Source organism: Delphinapterus leucas, chromosome 7 (genome assembly GCF_059928025.1).
Source record: "Delphinapterus leucas isolate spDelLeu-1000000601 "Yukka" chromosome 7, BTC_Dleu_Yukka2, whole genome shotgun sequence".
Lineage (NCBI taxonomy): Eukaryota > Metazoa > Chordata > Mammalia > Artiodactyla > Monodontidae > Delphinapterus > Delphinapterus leucas.
In genome coordinates, this window is record NC_143135.1 from 87,053,161 (window position 1) to 87,072,776 (window position 19,616).

The 19,616-nt window shown below is 41.3% G+C and overlaps 1 protein-coding gene and 1 pseudogene across 3 annotated transcripts in view; one reads left to right on the plus strand and one right to left on the minus strand.

Moving 5' to 3' along the window:
• Window positions 1-13,330: 13,330 nt before the first annotated feature.
• LOC149748806 (uncharacterized) lies at window positions 13,331-19,446 on the minus strand (annotated as a pseudogene).
• Window positions 19,198-19,616, plus strand: part of ZC3H12C (zinc finger CCCH-type containing 12C) — a 70,438-nt gene continuing 70,019 nt past the window's right edge. For 2 of the 3 annotated variants that reach the window (XM_089915520.1, XM_022561557.3), the window contains exon 1: window positions 19,198-19,578. Coding sequence is in view for 1 of the 3 variants with exons in the window: in XM_022561557.3 (XP_022417265.1) it covers window positions 19,555-19,578 (24 nt within the window). In the remaining 2 variants the exon portion in view is untranslated. The remainder of the gene's footprint in view (window positions 19,579-19,616) is intronic. The other variant, XM_022561559.3, reaches the window with a different exon arrangement.

Below are 19,616 nucleotides of genomic sequence, written 5' to 3' on the forward strand. Positions count from 1 at the left end.
AATATCAAACTCATTACTCCAGCTATATGTGGTAGCTTGAGAAGCGGGTGGGAAGTTGGTAGCCATTGCAAAAACATTTGCTGGTAGTCGGGGGCATTATCACTTTGAATTCCAGAATGTACCTTCCAGGTGGCAATGACTGTGCACAGACATGTGATGTGAATCAGCATTTAACTGTTTTCTCTTACCTGTTCTAGAGCCCTCACACCACACTATGGCTCCCAGTCTGCTCTTTCTCTACCCCCAAATGGCCCACTCAGGGTGCTTGACTGGGAGTAATTCCCATTCCCATTCACTGAGAACAGCATTGAAATCCTAGGTCCACCTTTTGTTCCGCTGGACTTTCCCTCATTTAGTTCATTCTCTTTCCCCTTTCTTGTCAGAGTTCCTTAGTACAATATTCTGCTTCTTTGAAGAAGAGCTTTAACTAGCTCTTCTACCCCATTTCATTCTACTTCTTAGGAGGTAAATTCATAGCAGTCAGTTGTGCATGTGGAGACTGTCCTTGTTGGCGTTACCCTATTATCTCTCATTAGCATTAAAGAATGTCTTCTATCCATACCTCTGAAAGATGAGAGAATCTTTTGTGGGAATTTTACCTTTGTTCTATTCTCAGAGAGTGGTGTCACTTTAAGTAGTATCTTAACAAAATTTTCAGTAAATAACTATTCAATTGAAACCATCTCTCCTTCTAAGCAAAAAAGGTTATTTGGGACCTAGCTGATTCAAGGTGGTGACAGTTCACATAGAGCTTTCCAAAGCTAGCATCTGTGAAATCATGAGCATATCCACTTGATGAAGGAGAAGTTAGATGTTAAAGAAAGTTACTAACTTGCTCAAAGCACAGAGCTGGTTCAAAGTGGAACTGAATTGCTGGGACTCAAAACCCAAGCTTCAAACACCCTACTTTTCCTCTACATAACTGTACTTCTCAACTATTAGTCTCTTTTGTGGTGCCTGCCACACCCAGAACCCAGAACCACTTCTAGGGGAAATTGCCCATCTTGAGTCCCTACTGACAGGGCAGCCCCCAGGCACGGTGGTTTGATCATACCCCTCTCTGGCCTCCACTAATCGAACAGGGGTGGGCACCTGACCCAAAGGAAGCCAATTCAACAGACTGATCGGCAGTCTATGAGGTTGCCTGACACAAAAAGTTTTGACTCAACAGAGGTGACCTGAGTCAACCAGATCCTAGCTGAGTCTTACTCCTTTTAACTAAGAAGCCTAATTGACTCAACCTTACTGTAGATAATTGTTGTATACAGTATTCTAATTAACACATTGTGTGGAACAATCTTGTTCAATTTTCTTTTTCACCACTCTCATGTAAACATGTCCTAATGGAACAGGACATCACATGTTGGAAGTTCCCAATCTTTTATCCTCTGATAATTGTTTTTTTCTAGGAACTTATGTTCTGTGGATTCCTTGACCCCACAGTCTTGGTCCTTTCTCTACTTTTTGGTCTGTCCTTCTTCTATGTGCTAGGCAGCATTCCTAGTGCTTTACACAAATTTTCTTATTTAAGGTTCATAACAAACCCATAAGGTAAGCACTATCAGTATTTACATTTTACAGATGAAGGAAGTGAGACACAGAGGTGGTGGTTTGGATCAGGGTGGCAGCAGAGGAGAAAAGAGGGCAGATTAACAGATGTAGTTTGAAAGTGGGACCAACAAGGCCTGGCCACTGGCTTACATGTGGAAGTGAGGGAAGGGGAGAATCAAGAATGATACTGAAGCAACAGGGTGAATTATGCAGACATTTGTTCAGCCTCTTTGTCATCTCTAATTGGATGTTCCAGAAGCCCTTCCAGAAGACAAGGTCAACATGTCTAAAACTGAATTTTATTAATAATTCTTTCCATAAGACCTGCTCCTCTTTTTAATATTTTCTTTTTCAAAGAGTGTCACCATTACTGTTATTAAATGGCAAGTACTTTATAGAAAGCGATGCCAATGAGAGAAGCAGTTAAAAGTACAGTTTTAGATCCTACTATAGTGAAGATCCTTCTAGTGTTCAAACTGTTTTCTCCAACTTACTAATATATTTACTAGACTTTTAGCTCCCTCATTTGATCATAAGCTTCTCAAGGGCAGGGATTATGCCTGTAATTAGAGCTAACATTTACTGAGTATTTTCCAAAGGTCAGAGCTGTGTTAAGCATTTGGCATGCATCATCCCATGTAGTTCTCCCAACGGCCTTATGAGGCAGGGAATAGAGCACAGTGGTTAAGAATGGGGGCTAGACTGCCTGTGTTCAAATCCTGACCTCGTCACGTGATTTAGGGGAAGCTATTCAACTTTTCTGTGCATTGGTTGTCACACTGGACTCTGGGAGAACAGAAGAGGGACATGTAACTCAGATAGATGAGATCAAAGACAACTTTCTAGCATGAAGTGAATCGCTGAGCTGAATCTTTGTTCACAAGGGCCAGAGTGTTGCAGGCGGAGAGAGCAGCCTATGTGGAGGCCCAGAAGTAAACAAAAGCATGGAACCTGACTGTTTTAAACTGTCAGTGCAGTTTCCCAAGGGCAAGGAAGGGTCACAAACTCAAATACCTACAAGAACCAGGCAAGTAAGGTAAGTAAAGAGACTGGCCAGTGGTAAGATAACAGTAAGGTGTGAGATCTGGGCAAACAGGAGAGCACAGGACTCACCTATAGGGGCCCAGCCTCTGCTCCTGCCAAACTCCTTCCCGCTCACCAAGCTCCACTACACTGCCCTTCATTCTCTGCCATGGGAACCACCGAGCTTATACTGCCTCCAAGCTCCTTCACTTTCTGTTTCCTCTAACTGAACGTCCGTTCTTTGCATAGCTGGCTCTTTTTGCATCATTTCAGTTCAAATGTGATTTAAAAGAGGTCTTCCCTGATGCCCACCCACAAGCCAGTCCCAGACCTAGTGATTCATTCTAATTTATTTTTTTCAGAGCACTTGCTACTATGTGAAATTATTATACTCCTTTGCTTATTTGTGGATTTTGTGTATTTGTTTAATTATATATTGGATAAGTAATATAAGTTCTCCTGGAGCAGGAAACCTTTCCAGCACCTAAAACAATAGCTAACACAACAGTAAGAGCCAAAAAAAAAGGTCATTTATTCATTTTGAATACATAAAAAGTGCTTTTATTGTGCACCTACTCAGTGCCAGGTACTATAGGCTGCAGAGATTGAACAAACATCAGAATGTAGGTAGTAGTTAATGCCAGAGGAATGGGTGAGAAAACCCAGGACGTGGGTCAGACAGGAATTCTTTGTAGGAGTAGACAGAAGAAGAAATATCCCGAAAATACTGATCAGGGGAGATAAGGGGGAAGCAGGAGAGAAATGGTATCACAGAAGCTAAAGGAAAACAGAGTTCACAATGTAAATCACAACTTGATTAGATGATTTGCTGTTGGCTGATTATGATGTACAGTAGATACATAGATAGCTAAGACTCCTCTCATTACATTTTCTCATTATTGTGCCCATCTGGGGACTTCTGAAGCCTCACCTACTTATCTACTGTCTGTCTAGTTTTCCTGTAATATATCTCAGTAGTGATGCCATGTCTGTTCTCCTTTTACCTATTCAAAAAAAACTTCCCTGCATTCTCATCTTCAAATAAATAAATTTCCATTTATATATTCATCCTATCTGGAGATACTGAAATACATATATATATTATAAGTACTAAAAAAATAGGCAAGGTTAGGGATGGATAGTGACCAGAATGTATATGAATGAAGGATATATGTGATATTCTAGATAAGGTGTTATGGAATGGCTTCTCTAATAATTAGATGGCATTTGAGCAGAAATCTTAAGGACATTAGTGAATGAGCCTTGTATATATTTGGGGAAGAGTGTTCTAGAGAGAGGGAACAACAAAAACAGCAAGAAGTCCAGTGTGGCTGGTGGAGAATGAGTGGGGGTGGGGGTGGGTGGAAGAAGACAAGGGGTTGGTAGTGAACAGGATAGACTGAAGGAAGCAGCAACTGCTTTCAGCTTAGGGACTCTCTAAGTCTGCCTTAGGAAGTAGGGTGCAACCAGCGCCCAGCACACAGTAAGTGCCCAATAAACATTTGGTGAATGAATGAATCCCTCAGGTGGCAGAGAATTATTTGAGATCTGCATCGTGGAGAACACAGCTGACTGAATGAGCCCCTAACTCAGGCAAGTTTGTCACTTAATTATATTTAAATTAGTGTTTTCTCTAGAATTTTTTCAAATGTATGTCTTACCTTTCCGAGAAAATATATATATATATTTTAAGTTATGGACCATGTCTTTTCTGATTCCAACTTCAGTGCTGGAACTCAAAAAAATAAATCAGGAAAGGCAGTGGAATATAGATATATAATGGAAGAAAAAGAAAAAATTATAAAGGGTGGTTGGTTATATCTGGATGATGGGATGAGAGATGATTTGTATCTTTGAAACCTTATGTTTTTATGTGTCTTAAAACTTTCTACCATATACATGTATTCTTGTTATAATTTAAAATGATACATTAGAATACTACAAGGTACTAGCTGTTAAAGCCAGTGAAATGCACCTCCATTAACCCTTGTTCAAGATCCATACAGCTGAAGTAGTTGAGTCTCAATTTCCCTATTAGTCAGCTACATATATTTAAAAAGCCTTGGAGAGAGAGACCTTCAAGATGGTGGAGGAGTAAGATGTGGAGATCACCTTCCTCCCCACAAATACATCAGAAATACATCTACTGATGTGGAACAACTCCTACAGAACACCTACTGAACTCTGGCAAAAGACCTCAGACTTCCCAAAAGGCAAGAAACTCCCCATGTACCTGGGTAGGGCAAAAGAAAAAAGAATAAACAGAGACAAAAGAATAGGGCGGGACCTGCACCAGTGGGAGGGAGCCGTGAAGGAGGAAAGGTTTCCACACACTAGAAGCCCATTCGCGGGTGGTGACTGCGGGGGGCAGAGGGGGGAAGCTTCGGAGCCCCGGAGGAGAGCACAGCAACAGGGGTGTGGAGGGCAAAGCGGAGAGATTTCCACACAGAGCATCGGTGCTGACCGGCACTCACCAGCCCGAGAGGCTTGTCTGCTCACCCGCCGGGGCGGGCGGGCCTGGGAGCTGAGGCTCGGGCTTCAGAGGTCAGATCCCAGGGAGAGGACTGGGGTTGGCCGCGTGAACACAGCCTGAAGGGGTTAGTGCACCACGGCTAGCCGGGAGGGAGTCTGGTAAGGAGTCTGGTAAAAAGTCTGGACCTGCCGAAGAGGCAAGAGACTTTTTCTTGCCTCCTTGTTTCCTGGTGTGTGAGGAGAGGGGATTAAGAGCGCTGCTTAAAGGAGCTCCAGAGACTGGCGCGAGCCGCGGCTATCAGCACGGACCCCAGAGACGGGCATGAGACACTAAGGCTGCTGCTGCCGCCACCAAGAAGCCTGTGTGCAAGCACAGGTCACTCTCCACACCACCCCTCCTGGGAGCCTGTGCAGCCTGCCACTGCCAGGGTCCTGTGATCCAGGGACAACTTCCCTGGGAGAACACACAGCGTGCTTCAGGCTGTTGCAATGTCACGCTGGCTTCTGCCGCCACAGGCTCGCCCCGCATCCGTACCCCTACCTTCCCCCCGGCTTGAGTGAGCCAGAGCCCCCGAATCAGCTGCTCCTTTAACCCCGTCCTGTCTGAGCGAAGAACAGATGCCCTCAGGCGACTTACACGCAGAGGCGGTGCTGGATCCAAAGCTCAACCCCAGGATCTGTGTCAACAAACAAGAGAAAGGGAAATCACTCCCAGCAGCCTCAGGAGCAGTGGATTAAATCTCCACAACCAACTAAATGTACCCTGCATCTGTGGAATATCTGAATAGACAACGAATCATCCCAAAAGGAGGTGGACTTTGAGAGCAACTGTAGACTTGGGGTTTGCTTTCTACATCTAATTTGTTTCTGGTTTTAGGTTTATCTTAGTTTAGTATTTAGAGTTTATTATCATTGGTACAATTGTTTATTGATTTGGTTGCTCTCTTCCTTTTTTTATATATATATATAGTTTTTTTTTCCTTTTTCTCTTTTTCTGAGCATATGTATGCTTCTTTGTGTGATTTTGTCTGTATAGCTTTGCTTTTACCATTTGTCCTAGGGTTCTGTCTGTCCTTTTTCTTTTTTAGTATAGTTTTAGCGCCTGTTATCACTGATCATAGGTGGATTTCTTTTTTGATTTGGTTGCTCTCTTCTTTCTTTTTCTTTTTCCATTACTTTTTATTTTTTTATTTATTTTAAATAATTTTTTATTTTAATAATTTTATTTTTCTTTCTTTCTTTCTTTTTTTCTCCCTTTTCTTCAGAGCCATGTGGCTGAGAGGGTCTTTGTGCTCTAGCCAGGTGTAAGGTTGGTGCCTCTGAGGTTGGAGAGCTGAGTTCAGGACATTTGTCCACCTGAGACCTAATGGCTCCATGTACTATCAAACGGCAAAAGCTCTCCCAGAGATCTCCATCTCAACACTAAGACCCAGCTCCACTCAACAACCAGCAAGCTACAGTGCTGGACACCCTATGCCAAACAACTAGCAAGACAGGAACACAACCCCACCCATTAGCAGAGACACTGCCTAAAATCAAAATAAGGTCACAGACACCCCAAAACACACTACCGGACACAGTCCTGCCCACCAGAAAGACAAAATCAGCCTCATCCATCAGCAAACAGGCACCAGTCCCCTACACCAGGAAGTTTACACAACCCACTGAGAAAACCTTAGCCACTAGGGGAAGACAGCAAAAACAACGGGAACTACAAACCTGCAGCCTGTGAAAAGGAAACCCCAAACAGTAAGTTAAGCAAAATGGGAAGACAGAGAAACACACAGCAGATGAAGGAACAAGGCAGAAACCCACCAGACCAAACAAATGAAGAGGAAATAGGCAGTCTACCTGAAAAAGAATTAAGAGTAATAATAGTAAAGATCATCCAAAATCTTGGAAATAGAATGGAGAAAATACAAGAAATGTTTAACAAGGACCTAGAAGACCTAAAGAGCAAACAAACAAAGATGAACAACAAAATAAATGAAATTAAAAATTCTCTAGAAGGAATCAATAGTAGAATAACTGAGGCAGAAGAACGGATAAGTGACCTGGAAGATAAAATCGTGGAAATAACTACTGCAGAGCAGAATAAACAAAAAAGAATAAATAGAATTGAGGAAAGTCTCAGAGACCTCTGGAACAACATTAAACGCACCAACATTCGAATTATATGGGTCCCAGAAGAAGAAGAGAAAAGGAAAGGGACTGAGAAAACATTGGAAGAGTTTATAGTTGAAAACTTCCCTAATATGGGAAAGGAAATAGTCAACCAAGTCCAAAAAGTGCAGAGAGTCCCATACAGGATAAATCCAAGGAGAAACACGCCAAGACACACATCAATCAAACTATCAAAAATTAAATATAAAGAAAAAATATTAAAAGCATCAAGGGAAAAGCAATAAATGATATACAATGGAATCTCCATAAGGTTAACAGCTGATCTTTCAGCAGAAACTCTGCAAGCCAGAAGGGAGTGGCAGGACATATTTAAAATGATTACAGGGAAATACCTACAACCAAGATTACTCTACCCAACAAGGATCTCATTCAGATTCAATGGAGAAATTAAAACCTTTACAGACAAGCAAAAGCTAAGACAATTCAGCACCACCAAACCAGCTCTAAAACAAATGCTAACAGAACTACTCTAGACAGGAAACACAAGACCTGCAATAACAAACCCAAAACAATTAAGAAAATGGTAATAGGAATATAAATATCAATAACTACCTTAAATGTAAATGGATTAAATAATCCAACCAAAAGACATGGACTGGCTGAATGGGTACGAAAACAAGACCCATATATATACTGTCTACAAGAGACCCACTTCAGACCTAGGGACACATACAGACTGAAAGTGAAGGGATGGAAAAAGATATTCCATGCAAATGGAAATCAAAAGAAAGCTGGAGTAACAATTCTCATATCAGACAAAATAGACTTTAAAATAAAGACTATTACAAGAGACCAAGAAGGACACTACATAATGATCAAGGGATCAATCCAAGAAGAGGATATAACAATTGTAAATATTTATTCACCGAACATAGGAGCACCTGAATACCTAAGGCAAATCCTAACAGCCATAAATGGGGAAATCGACAGTAACACAAAAATAGTAGGGAACCTTAACACCCCACTTTCACCAATGGAAAGATCATCCAAAATGAAAATAAATAAGGAAACAAAAGCTTTAAATGATACATTAAACAAGATGAACTTAACTGATGTTTATAGGCCATTCCATCCTAAAACAACAGAATACACTTTCTTCTCAGGTGCTCATGGAACATTCTCCAGGACAGATCATATCTTGGGTCACAAATCAAGCCTTGGTCAATTTAAGAAAATTGAAATTGTATCAAGTATCTTTTCCAACCACAACGCTATGAGACTAGATATGAATTACAGGGAAAAATCAGTAAAAAATACAAACACATGGAGGCTAAACAATACACTAAGAAACAACCAAGAGATCACTGAAGAAATCAAAGAGGAAATCAGAAAATACCTAGAAACAAATGACAATGAAAACACGATAACTCAAAACCTGTGGGATGCAGCAAAGGCAGTTCTAAGAGGGGAGTTTATAGCAATACAATCCTACCTCAAGAAACAAGAAATGTCTCAAATAAACAACCTAACCTTACACCTAAAGCAATTAGAGAAAGAAGAACAAAAAAAAAAACCCCAAAGTTAGCAGAAGGAAAGAAATCATAAAGAACAGATCAGAAATAAATGAAAAAGAAATGAAGGAAACAATAGCAAATAACAATAAACCTAAAAGCTGGTTCTTTGAGAAGATAAACCAAATTGATAAACCATTAGCCAGACTCATCAAGAAAAAAAGGAGGAAGACTCACATCAATAGAATTAGAAATGAAAAAGGAGAAGTAACAACTGACACTGAAGAAATAAGAAGGATCATGAGAGATTACTACAAGCAACTCTATGCCAATAAAATGGACAACCTGGAAGAAATGGACACATTCTTAGGAAAGCACAACCTTCCTAGACTGAACCAGGAAGAAATAGAAAATATAAACAGATCAACTGCAAGCACTGAAATTGAGACTGTGATTAAAACTCTTCCAACAAACAAAAGCCCAGGACCAGATGGCTTCACAGGCGAATTCTATCAAACATTTAGAGAAGAGCTAACATCTATAGTTCTCAAACTCTTCCAAAATACAGCAGAGGAAGGATCACTCCCAAACTCATTCTGTGAGGCCACCATCACCCTTATTCCAAAAACAGACAAAGATGTCACAAAGAAAGAAAATTACAGGCCAATATCACTGATGAATATAGATGCAAAAATCCTCAACAAAATACTAGCAAACAGAATCCAACAGAACATTAAAAGGATCATACACCATGATAAGTGGGGTTTATCCCAGGAATGCAAGGATTCTTCAATATAAGCAAATCAATCAATGTGATATACCATATTAACAAATTGAAGGAGAAAAACCATATGATCATCTCAATAGACGCAGAAAAAGCTTTCAACAAAATTCAACAACGATTTATGATAAAAAAAAAAACCAAGAAAGTAGGCATAGAGGGAACTTACATCATACAATAAAGGCCATATATGACAAACCCACAGCCAACATCATTCTCAATGGTTCTCAATGGTTCTCATCGTTTTCAACAGTGAAAAACTGAAACCATTTCCTCTAAGATCAGGAAGATGACAAGGTTGTCCACTCTCACCACTATGATTCCACATAGATTTGGAAGTTTTAGCCACGGCAATCAGAGAAGAAAAAGATATAAAAAGAATCCAAATCAGAGAAGAAGAAGTAAAGCTGTCACTGTTTGCAGATGACATGATACTACACATAGAGAATCCTAAAGATGCTCCCAGAAAACTACTAGAGCTAATCAATGAATTTGGTAAAGTAACAGGATACAACATTAATTCACAGAAATCTCTCGCATTCCTATACACTAATGATGAAAAATCTGAAACAGAAATTAAGGAAACACTCCTATTTACCACTGCAACAAAAAGAATAAAATACCTAGGAATAAACCTACCTAAGGAGACAAAAGACCTGTATGCAGAAATCTATAAGACACTGTTGAAAGAAATTAAATATGATACAAACAGATGGAGAGATATACCGTGTTCTTGGATTGGAAGAATCAACATTGTGAAAATGACTATACTACCCAAAGCAATCTACAGATTCAGTGCAATCCCTAACAAACTACCAATGGCATTTTTCACAGAACTAGAACAAAAAATTTCACAATTTGTACGGAAACACAAAAGACCCTGAACAGCCAAAGCAATCTTGAGAAAGAAAAATGGAGCTGGAAGAATCAGGCTCAACCTATACTACAAAGCTACAGTAATCAAGACAGTATGGTACTGGCATAAAAACAGAAATATAGATCAATAGAACAGGAGAGAAAGCCCAGAGATAAACCCATGCACATACGGTCACCTTAGGAAAACTGGACAGCTACATGTAAAGCAATGAAATCAGAACACTCCCTAACACCATACACAAAAATAAACTCAAAATGGATTAAAAACCTAAATGTAAGGCCAGACACTATAACACTCTTAGAGGAAAACATAGGCAGAACACTCTGTGACATAAATCACCACAAGATCCTTTATGACCCACCTCCTAGAGAAATGAAAAAATAAAATAAAATAAACAAATGAGACCTAATGAATCTTAAAAGCTTTTGCCCAGCAAAGGAAAACATGAACAAGATGAAAAGACAACCCTCAGAATGGGAGAAAATATTTGCAAATGAAGGAACTGACAATGGATTAATCTCCAAAATTTATAAGCAGCTCATGCAGCTCAATATCAAAAAAACAAACAACCCAATCCAAAAAATGGGCAGAAGACCTAAATAGACATATCTCCAAATAAGATATACAGATTGCCAGCAAACACATGAAAGGATGTTCAACATCACTAATCATTAGAGAAATTCAAATCAAAACTACAATGAGATATCTGCTCATACCAGTCAGAATGGCCATCATCAAAAAATCTAAAAACAATAAATGCTGGAGAGGGTGTGGAGAAAAGGGAACACTCTTGCACTGTTGCTGGGAATGTAAATTGATACAGCCACTATGGAGAACAGTATGGAGGTTCCTTGAAAAACTAAAAATAGAGCTACCATACTACCCAGCAATCCCACTACTGGGCATATACCCGGAGAAAACCATATTTCAAAAAGAGTCATGTACCACAATGTTCATTGCAGCTCTATTTACAATAGTCAGGACATGGAAGCAAACTAAGTGTCCATTGACAGATGAATGGATAAAGATGTAGTACATATATATAATGGAATATTACTCAGCCATAAAAAGAAACGAAATTGAGTTATTTGTAGTGAGGTGGATGGGCCTAGAGTCTGTCATACAGAGTGAAGTAAGCCAGAAAGAGAAAAACAAACACTGTATGCTAACACATACATATGGAATCAAAAAAAAATGGTTATATAGAACCTAGGGGCAGGACAGGCATGAAGACGCAGACGTAGAGAATGGACTTGAGGACACAGGGAGGGGGAAGGGTAAGCTGGTACGAAGTGAGAGAGTGGCATGGACATATATACACTACTAAATGTAAAATAGATAGCTAGTGGGAAGCAGCCACATAGCACAGGGAGATCAGCTCAATGCTTTGTGACCACCTAGCGGGGTGGGATAGGGAGGGTAGGAGGGAGACACAGAGGGAGCAGATATGGGGATATGTGTATATGTATAGCTGATTCACTTTGTTATAAAGCAGAAACTAACACACCATTGTAAAGCAATTTTACTCCAATAAAGATGTTAAATAAAATAAAAATAAAAAGCCTTGGAAAATGCCAAGCTCCTGCTTTTGTACGTAAAGAGTTGACCACCAAGACAATACAAGTAATTGTTTAGACCCAGTCATACCAACTCTCTAAAATGTTCTTGCAAACACATATTTTAGCAAAGGAAACACAGAAGGTAGCAATAATACATTCATCAGGAAAGTGTCTTCTAGTAAACAAGTTGTCCTTGCCAAAGTTTACAGAACATTTAGCTGCCTCCTGTAGTTTTCCAAAATAAAGTGACAAGTTCCTGAATTTCTCTAGCAAGATCGCCATGAAAAAGCAGAAACTGCCAAAGACAAATAATTCTCACTTTTTAAAATAGATGCTTGTAAAAACAACCCAGAAGTCCTAGCCCTTCTCAGTAAAACAGGGGCCTGTGTATGAAGCTAAAAAAAGCAGAGGAAGTCACATAATAACTGAAGAGTTAGAGAAACATTTCAGGGGAATACTGACGTTTCAAATTAGGTAAATATTTGGACGAAAATGAAGGGCCGTGAGACATAGTAATAGATAAATGGGGACTTCCCAGGTGATCCAGTGGTTATGACTCCAAGCTCCCAATGCAGGGGGCATAGGTTCGATCCCTGGTGAGGGAACTAAGATTCTGCATGCTACATGGCACAGCCAAAAAAAAAAAAAAAAAAGAAACAAAGGAAGACAGAAACAGATAAATGGCTGTACTATATCCAAAACTGTTAAAAGCCATCAGATACTTCCAGTCTATTTACCTCTTCAGCCTAGATCATCTCCTCCCTGGGCCTGTGGCACTCGCTTGTGGGTGCCATCGCTGCCTGGCTGGACTCCTCATTTCTGACTCCTGGATGATCTTTGACTGAATATCCCCTGGAATGTCCACGTTCAAACAAAAATAGCTGACAGTGTAAATGTCCCATTGATTTCTACTCTGCGGATGGAAGGGAGTACCTGGAACCACCTAGGTTACCCATTTCCTCTGTATTCCTCAGACCTTAGCGTCTAGGCTCACTCACCCCATCCTAGACTCTGAAGCCACTGTAGACTCTAAATCAAGGTGACTCTCCCACCTCAGCCACCCAACTCTCCAGCATACAGTGACTCAGCAGCAAACTTGCTCTGTTTATAGTCCTGCTCTTCCTGTAAACTGCAGCCCTAATTATGCAGCTATCTCTTCTATTTTATTGTTATGCTATTTGTTGTTTGGGGAGATTCCTTCATTTTAATTTGTTTTCTGGTTGGTTATTTTTCTTTTTTCCTTCCTTTTGTTTTTAAGCCAACCCCTACCTTGTTCTGCTACTTCAGTAGTTGGTTCCTTGCCTTGTTTCTCCATGCTTAAGTAGTTTTCTAATTCCCCAGTTGCTTTGAGGTTTGAATTCTGCTTTGCTTGCTCTTTCAGATACTAAGCCATAAAACTTGGTTCCCCTGGCCATGTCTTTACTATGTCCTAACAGATTAAGGCCTAAATAAGTAGCCACAGGCTGGAGAGTCACTGGGTGTTATGGTCCCCAGTTTCAGTAGTCTAGAACCAACCCAAGTGCCTTCTACATGTCAGGCACAGGAGAACTGAGGACACTGCAGGGAACAAGACAGACAGAGTTCCTGCCTTTGTGGAGCTTACGTTCTGATGTGAGGATACACAGTAAAATAAATAAGCAAATACAATCCTAGGTGATGAGTATCATGAAAAAAACAAAAAAAACAAAACCTGCTTCATCTGCCCAGGCCTACTGCTGACTTGTGATGCCTGCAGCTTATAGGAACTTCTCCTGCATCTGCTGATGAGAATGTCCCTGAATGTTTCCCTTAGTTAAAGCAGTTCCCATCAGAAATCTTCACAGAATCTGAGTTTGGAGCTTTTGACAATTACGTTGTTATAAAAAAAAAAAAAAAGTGACCAGTCCCACTAACGCTGGCTGGGAATCCTTTAGCAATTATGGGATCTCCCCTTCCACACGATCACAGGACTCTTCCCCTTGCCTGGGAAGCCCCAGACTCCACACGTGCAACTCACAGGGCTCCCTCAACTTCTTCTTCTCTTTCTCTTCCTTTTCAACTATTTAAAAAAATAATATCTGCTTATTTATAGAATCAAATAGAAAGGTGTGGATGATAGTACCCATCACCAATGAGTGTAGACTTAAAAGACTTTTTTTTCAAATAGCTAATTCAAGTATCCAATTTAAAATTCAAAAGCCATTATTGGGTATAGACTAAAAAGTGAATCTCTCTTCTGCCCTTTCTTCCAAATCATCCAGTTTCCCTGCCCAAGACAACACTTAGCAGTTTCTTGTGTGCCCACCCAGAGATGTTATATGCATGTATAAGCAAACACAGAGACATTCTTTGTCTTTCTCACAAATGGTAGCATACTATATATACTGTACCTTACTTTTCCAATAAACAATGGGTCTTGAAGTTTATTCCATACCCATAGAGCCACTTTACTCTCTTTAATAGGTGAATGGCATCCTAATATATGGCAACACTGCAACTTATTTAGATAGTTTCCTATTAATGGACTTTTAAATTGATTCTAATTTTTTGACTTTGTAAGTAATACTGCAATTAATAGTCTTGGATATAGCCTTTTAACATAAGATGTACTCTAACCTGAAATTTCCATAATTATGTTTCCAACTACCATCTCAGTTTTGTACATTTGTAATTCTATATACCAATTTCCTTATAAAACAACAGATGTTTTCGGAGGTGATGAGGATGTTTTTGGCACACTTAAAATTCCACGTTGAAACAAAAATTTTTAAACTTCTGGGCAGGGTGAACTACAATGACAGGTGTGATCCTTGTCAAGATGGCAAAATGTCACCTAAGGAGCATTTCTTATTTTAAGTGTTTACTGTTTACAAAATTTCTACGTTGGTCAAATATGGTGAAATTAGGGCAGCCACACTGTCTGGCTCAGGTAGAAGAACAAGCACACAACTGTATGACATAAGCGTATTGAAAACCTTGCTGCCTGGCTTCCCACATGCTGAAAACCAGAGTCATGCTGCTAGTATGGAATCCTGTGGTAACTCATCAAAAGAAAGAAGCCCTGGGATTGGCCAACAGCCTGTTATCTCATGCCGTCTAGTTCCTTTCCCCAAGAACTCAGTACTGAAAAGCAACTCTAACCAATCACTGAAGCACATGGGCAAGAGTGTGTTGTATCCTTCCATGTCTGTCTTATATAGATCATGTGCTTGGGAAGTGGTCATTTAGGGTAATAATATTAAGGAAACATTACATTTCATGGGCTGTTGGAATTAACCAGAACTTCTCTGAAAGACATAAAAGAAACTGTGAATGAAAAATCTCAGTAGTCACCTGGCTATGTGTGTGAAGCTCTTCAATCAGAGGAAATCAAGTGCTGGACAAAGAGCTGGAGAGGAAGGTGCATCCAAGGGACTATTGACATCACTTTAACTAAGGTAAGTGTTTTGGCATAAATGATAAAGTGGGAGATGTGAAAATAAGAGAAATAATTATCTTGCATCACCAAGTGTAACCAGTGGGTCCACACATTTTTCAATCAGAAAATTCCTAAGGACACCACTAGCTCTGGATAGAACTAGAAGTAGTTTCCAGGGTTGTGTGCCAGTTTTGAACTTGAGGGTGACTTATGGGCCATCACTTTTGAAGCTCCGAGAGGTCTTAGATAAGGTGGCTGGGCAGTTGGAAAATCTAGGCTGAGGCAGCCAAGTAGGGGGTGATGGGCACCTGAAACTCTGTCTTTTAAGGTTCAAATGTGAATCTCAGTGTGAGGTAGTCTACTTGGGAGCTACATTTTAGAAAGAAGTGCTGACATTGCAACCATTCTCCCTCCCACCTTCTGCTCACAACCCGTCCTTTCCAAAGCATTTGCTTTTAACTAGTGAGGCTATTCCAGGGCTTTGCCTATTATGGATCCATAGCCACTCAAATTGTTTAATTATGTGCAACTCGAAGTCACAATTCTAGGTCCAGACTTGAGTTTACAACTAAAATACAAACAGGCTATCCAGAATTGGTAATAGCAAATGTGCCATACTTGCCTAAAGCCTATTTCGAAGTTTTAGTATCAGACATTCAAAAATTTGATCCTCATTTTCACCATTCGCAAACTGAAAAGTGGGGTCAGATTCAATGATCTCTTAAGTTTTCTTTCATCAGTCTGACATTCTCTGAAGCATGAAATTTCTTTCCTATACATTTTCTTTTCCTTTTAAGTAAAAAGAACTTGGAGTAAAGAGAAGAGGAATTCCCTAATGCTCATTTATCTGAGATTGAAATTTTCTTTCAACTCTGGTTTACTTAAGATGAAAACCATAGTTGGTTATTGTTATAACAGCGACCATTTAAAGTGTTCATACTTACTCTCTCAGTAGCAGATAAAAGCCTCATTTACCCAACTCCCTGCCTTTTCTAGATAATACTATGAAACATTTCCACAAGCATATCCCCACTATTACCACAAATACATGCCTAAAACCAAATTCCTCTAAACATTTGCTCAAAACAGTAGTTCCTCTATCCCTAACTTCCCTTTTTTCCCAGTCGGTGATATTACAGGTTTCATATTCACACCCCCAAGTCATTTTGGACTTCTCCCTTTTCTTAGCTTCATCTCCATCAAATGTATCCAATCATTTACAAAGCCTCAGTGATTTTTTTTAAGTCACAATGTCTCACTAACTGGTCCCTTCCTCACGTCCCTCACGATTTCTTCATTATTCCCTGTCAGTGCTCCCATACTGGCCTTCAAACTTGTTTCCCTGCTTCAAGCCTTGCCTTTTCCAAACTATCCAATAACCAATACAATATTGGGTTTACTAAATTGGGATATTCTCCATGTTACCTTCTGTTCAAAACCTTCACAGACTTCCCAGTGTATATAGGATACATTGAGCTCAAACTCTGTCTCTGTCTGTCTGCCTGTCTCTGTCTGTCTCTCTCCCTCTCTTATTTGCAAATTTGTGTAATTTTTTCCTAATTTTCCTTTCCAGCTTCTTTTATCCCTATTTCCCAGATTTCCCTGGCATTCTATGTTTGTTTATGCTGTACCACTCATATGCCCTTCCTTATCCTCTCTGCTTATCAAAATACTATTCATCTTCATTATCTAGCTTAAATTTCCCCTTTTTGAAACCCAGAATAATCTTCTATGTCTTTCCAACCATTCCAACCTAAAGTGATTCCTCTGTCCTCTGAAACTTCATTGCATTTATTACCCGTGACACATATTTAACAGTTAAGAATTCTCTTGCCTTCTTAGTTTTCTTTTAACTTTCATATTTTTTTATCTTCCAACTACATAGTAAGGTAATTAAGGGCAGTTACTGTATCATTCACATAATGAGTCCTGAATTGTAGGGTTAGAATGCCTGTGTTTTAATCCTTGCACTGTTATTTACTGACCTTAAGCTTGGTCTCAGTTTTCTCATTTGTGAAATGGAAACAGTGATAGTTATTTCCTTGTAGGGGTTTTGTGGGTGTTATGTGAGAGAATATAAAAGTGCTCAGAATAGTACCTGGAACATGATAAGCACTCACTAAATGTTAGCAACTGTAATAGTTATTCATACTTCTCACTTCCAAAGTTCCTAGTATAGTGCCTTGGCCCATAACCATGCTTTATCAATATTGAGTGAATTCAGCTGAGTCAACTGAGGGAAATAAGTAGACTGTGTGGGTGGTACATTGTGGAATAGGGGAACTTCCTGGTCTCACTAAAATCATGCCACAGATGCCGTCACGTATTGTTGTCAGCAAGCCGGCCTCTTTCTAACTCCCTGCCACTCCCTAATACTGCTCAAGAGGCTTCTGAGGGTTTGGCTCAGTGAACAGGGAATTCTTTCCTGAGCATCCCTCCCTTCCTGCCAATTCAAACTGATCTGTCTGCAGACAGAAGGTTGCCAAACTTCCTAAGGTGGTACTAAAAATGTGGACCAGAGAATTCTCATATGTCCCCCAAAAAACCTACCAGTCTACTATTTCATTTACTAGGCTCCAAGACTGGCCTGCTGTAGTGGAAAACAGGCTCAGTGAGATGCTCTCCTTTCATCTCGCAGTGTCAGCATGCCATGGACACCAGCCAGCAGGATGCTCTCAGCTGGGACCCCATATCATCCATAGCTAAAGAGCAACAGATGCTGGCCAATGAGGCGGGGACATCTATGCTGCTCAACTGAGCCATAAAAGCAGGGTTTTTTAAAATAGAGAAACTATAAAGTTTAAACCCCAGTAAGCATCACGGATATCACTACCATTAAGCAGCCCAATCAGATTCAACTGATCCATGCTTAAAGCAAATATGCCCTCATTAAAAACAATTCAGAGAGGCAAGAAATCATTTTGTTAAGGGTGAAAAGTGTGATCAAAGGTGTGAACTCAGGTCCACTGAAACAAATATGTGCTTTGGATGCAGACAGACCTGGATCCTTCCTATGCAAGCTGTGTACTTTTGGGAAATTTTTCTAATCTCAATATTCTGTGGGATAAAGGGGATTATAACACCTAGCTCAGGTGGCCGTGGTGACACTTAAACGAGTTAATGCACTTAAAGCAGCTGCCAGGTCTGTGGCACGTGGTAGAGGCACAATCCAGGGACGGAGATGTTCCTTTCCCTCTCACTCCAAAAGCAGATGCATCCTGCCCAAGGCTATGAGTGACACACCTGGTGACAATTCCACAGGCAGGTGAGTGAGATGATTTGAACATTTCTGAAATGTTGGCCTAGATTGTGCTGGGTGTTGGACAATTCACAAAGTAGAAAGACCCGCTGCTCTCAGTGCTTTCACACTTTCAACTCAGGAGCCCACCTCCGTGCAGAGGGCTCTCCTCCCAACCTCCCGAAGGAGATCTGGATTCAACCTGACTTTCACCTCAATTTGGACATGTTGCCACTTCCAACAAGGCCAGTTTCCTTACTGAAAGAAGTCCTTCCTCTGGGTAAAATCCCAACAGCTTCATTTGTTTAAATTCCCTCATTGGTCTTGCTAATGCCGGGTGTGGTTTTTCCTCATTACGGAATATTGATAACAAGCAAACTAGCACGGGAAAGGAAGGCAGCCGCTCGATTCCCTTGCTGCCCAGGGAATGATCCGTGGTACTGCCGGGTGGAGGAGGCGTAGCTGAGTCGAGAGGCGCCGCCGGCCCGGGCCGGGGGAGCGGAGCGGGGAGGTCGGGACCCCTGTGCTGGGCGCGAGGAGAGGCGGAGCGGGAACCTCCTGCGGCCGCAGTGGCCCGGCCAAGCCCGACAGGTTCCAGCAGCTCCCTTCACCCCTCCCCACGCCTCCCGGGTTTTCCCCTGGGTTCGGGGTTTCCTGTTTCAGTTCTCGGTGATCTCCAGCAGCAGGTGCTGGTTTGCCAACCTCAGCTCCAGACGAGGCGAAGGAGGAGAAGGAAAAGAGGAAAGGGGAGGAGGAACCGGCGCAGCGGCTGCGGCTGCCGCTGCGGGCGGGCGAGGGGCTAGGGGCGAGGCGACAGCGGGAGATCCAGGCTCGCTCTCCCCGCGGAGCAGCGGCGCGGGCGGCGGGCAGAGCCGGGGCCCCGGCGTGTGGCCGGTGTGCGCGCAGGCGGCATGGGGGAGCCTCCCACTCGCCCCGCGCCCTAGCGGCGGCCAGAGGCTGAAGGAGAGGCGGCCGCCCGCCGGAGGGTCCCGGGGCGGCCCCGCTTCCAGGGCATGTGGTGATGGCTGATGAGAAGAGACTGAAAGTAGGTTGAGCAACAGATCCGGGTGCGCGCGCGTGGGG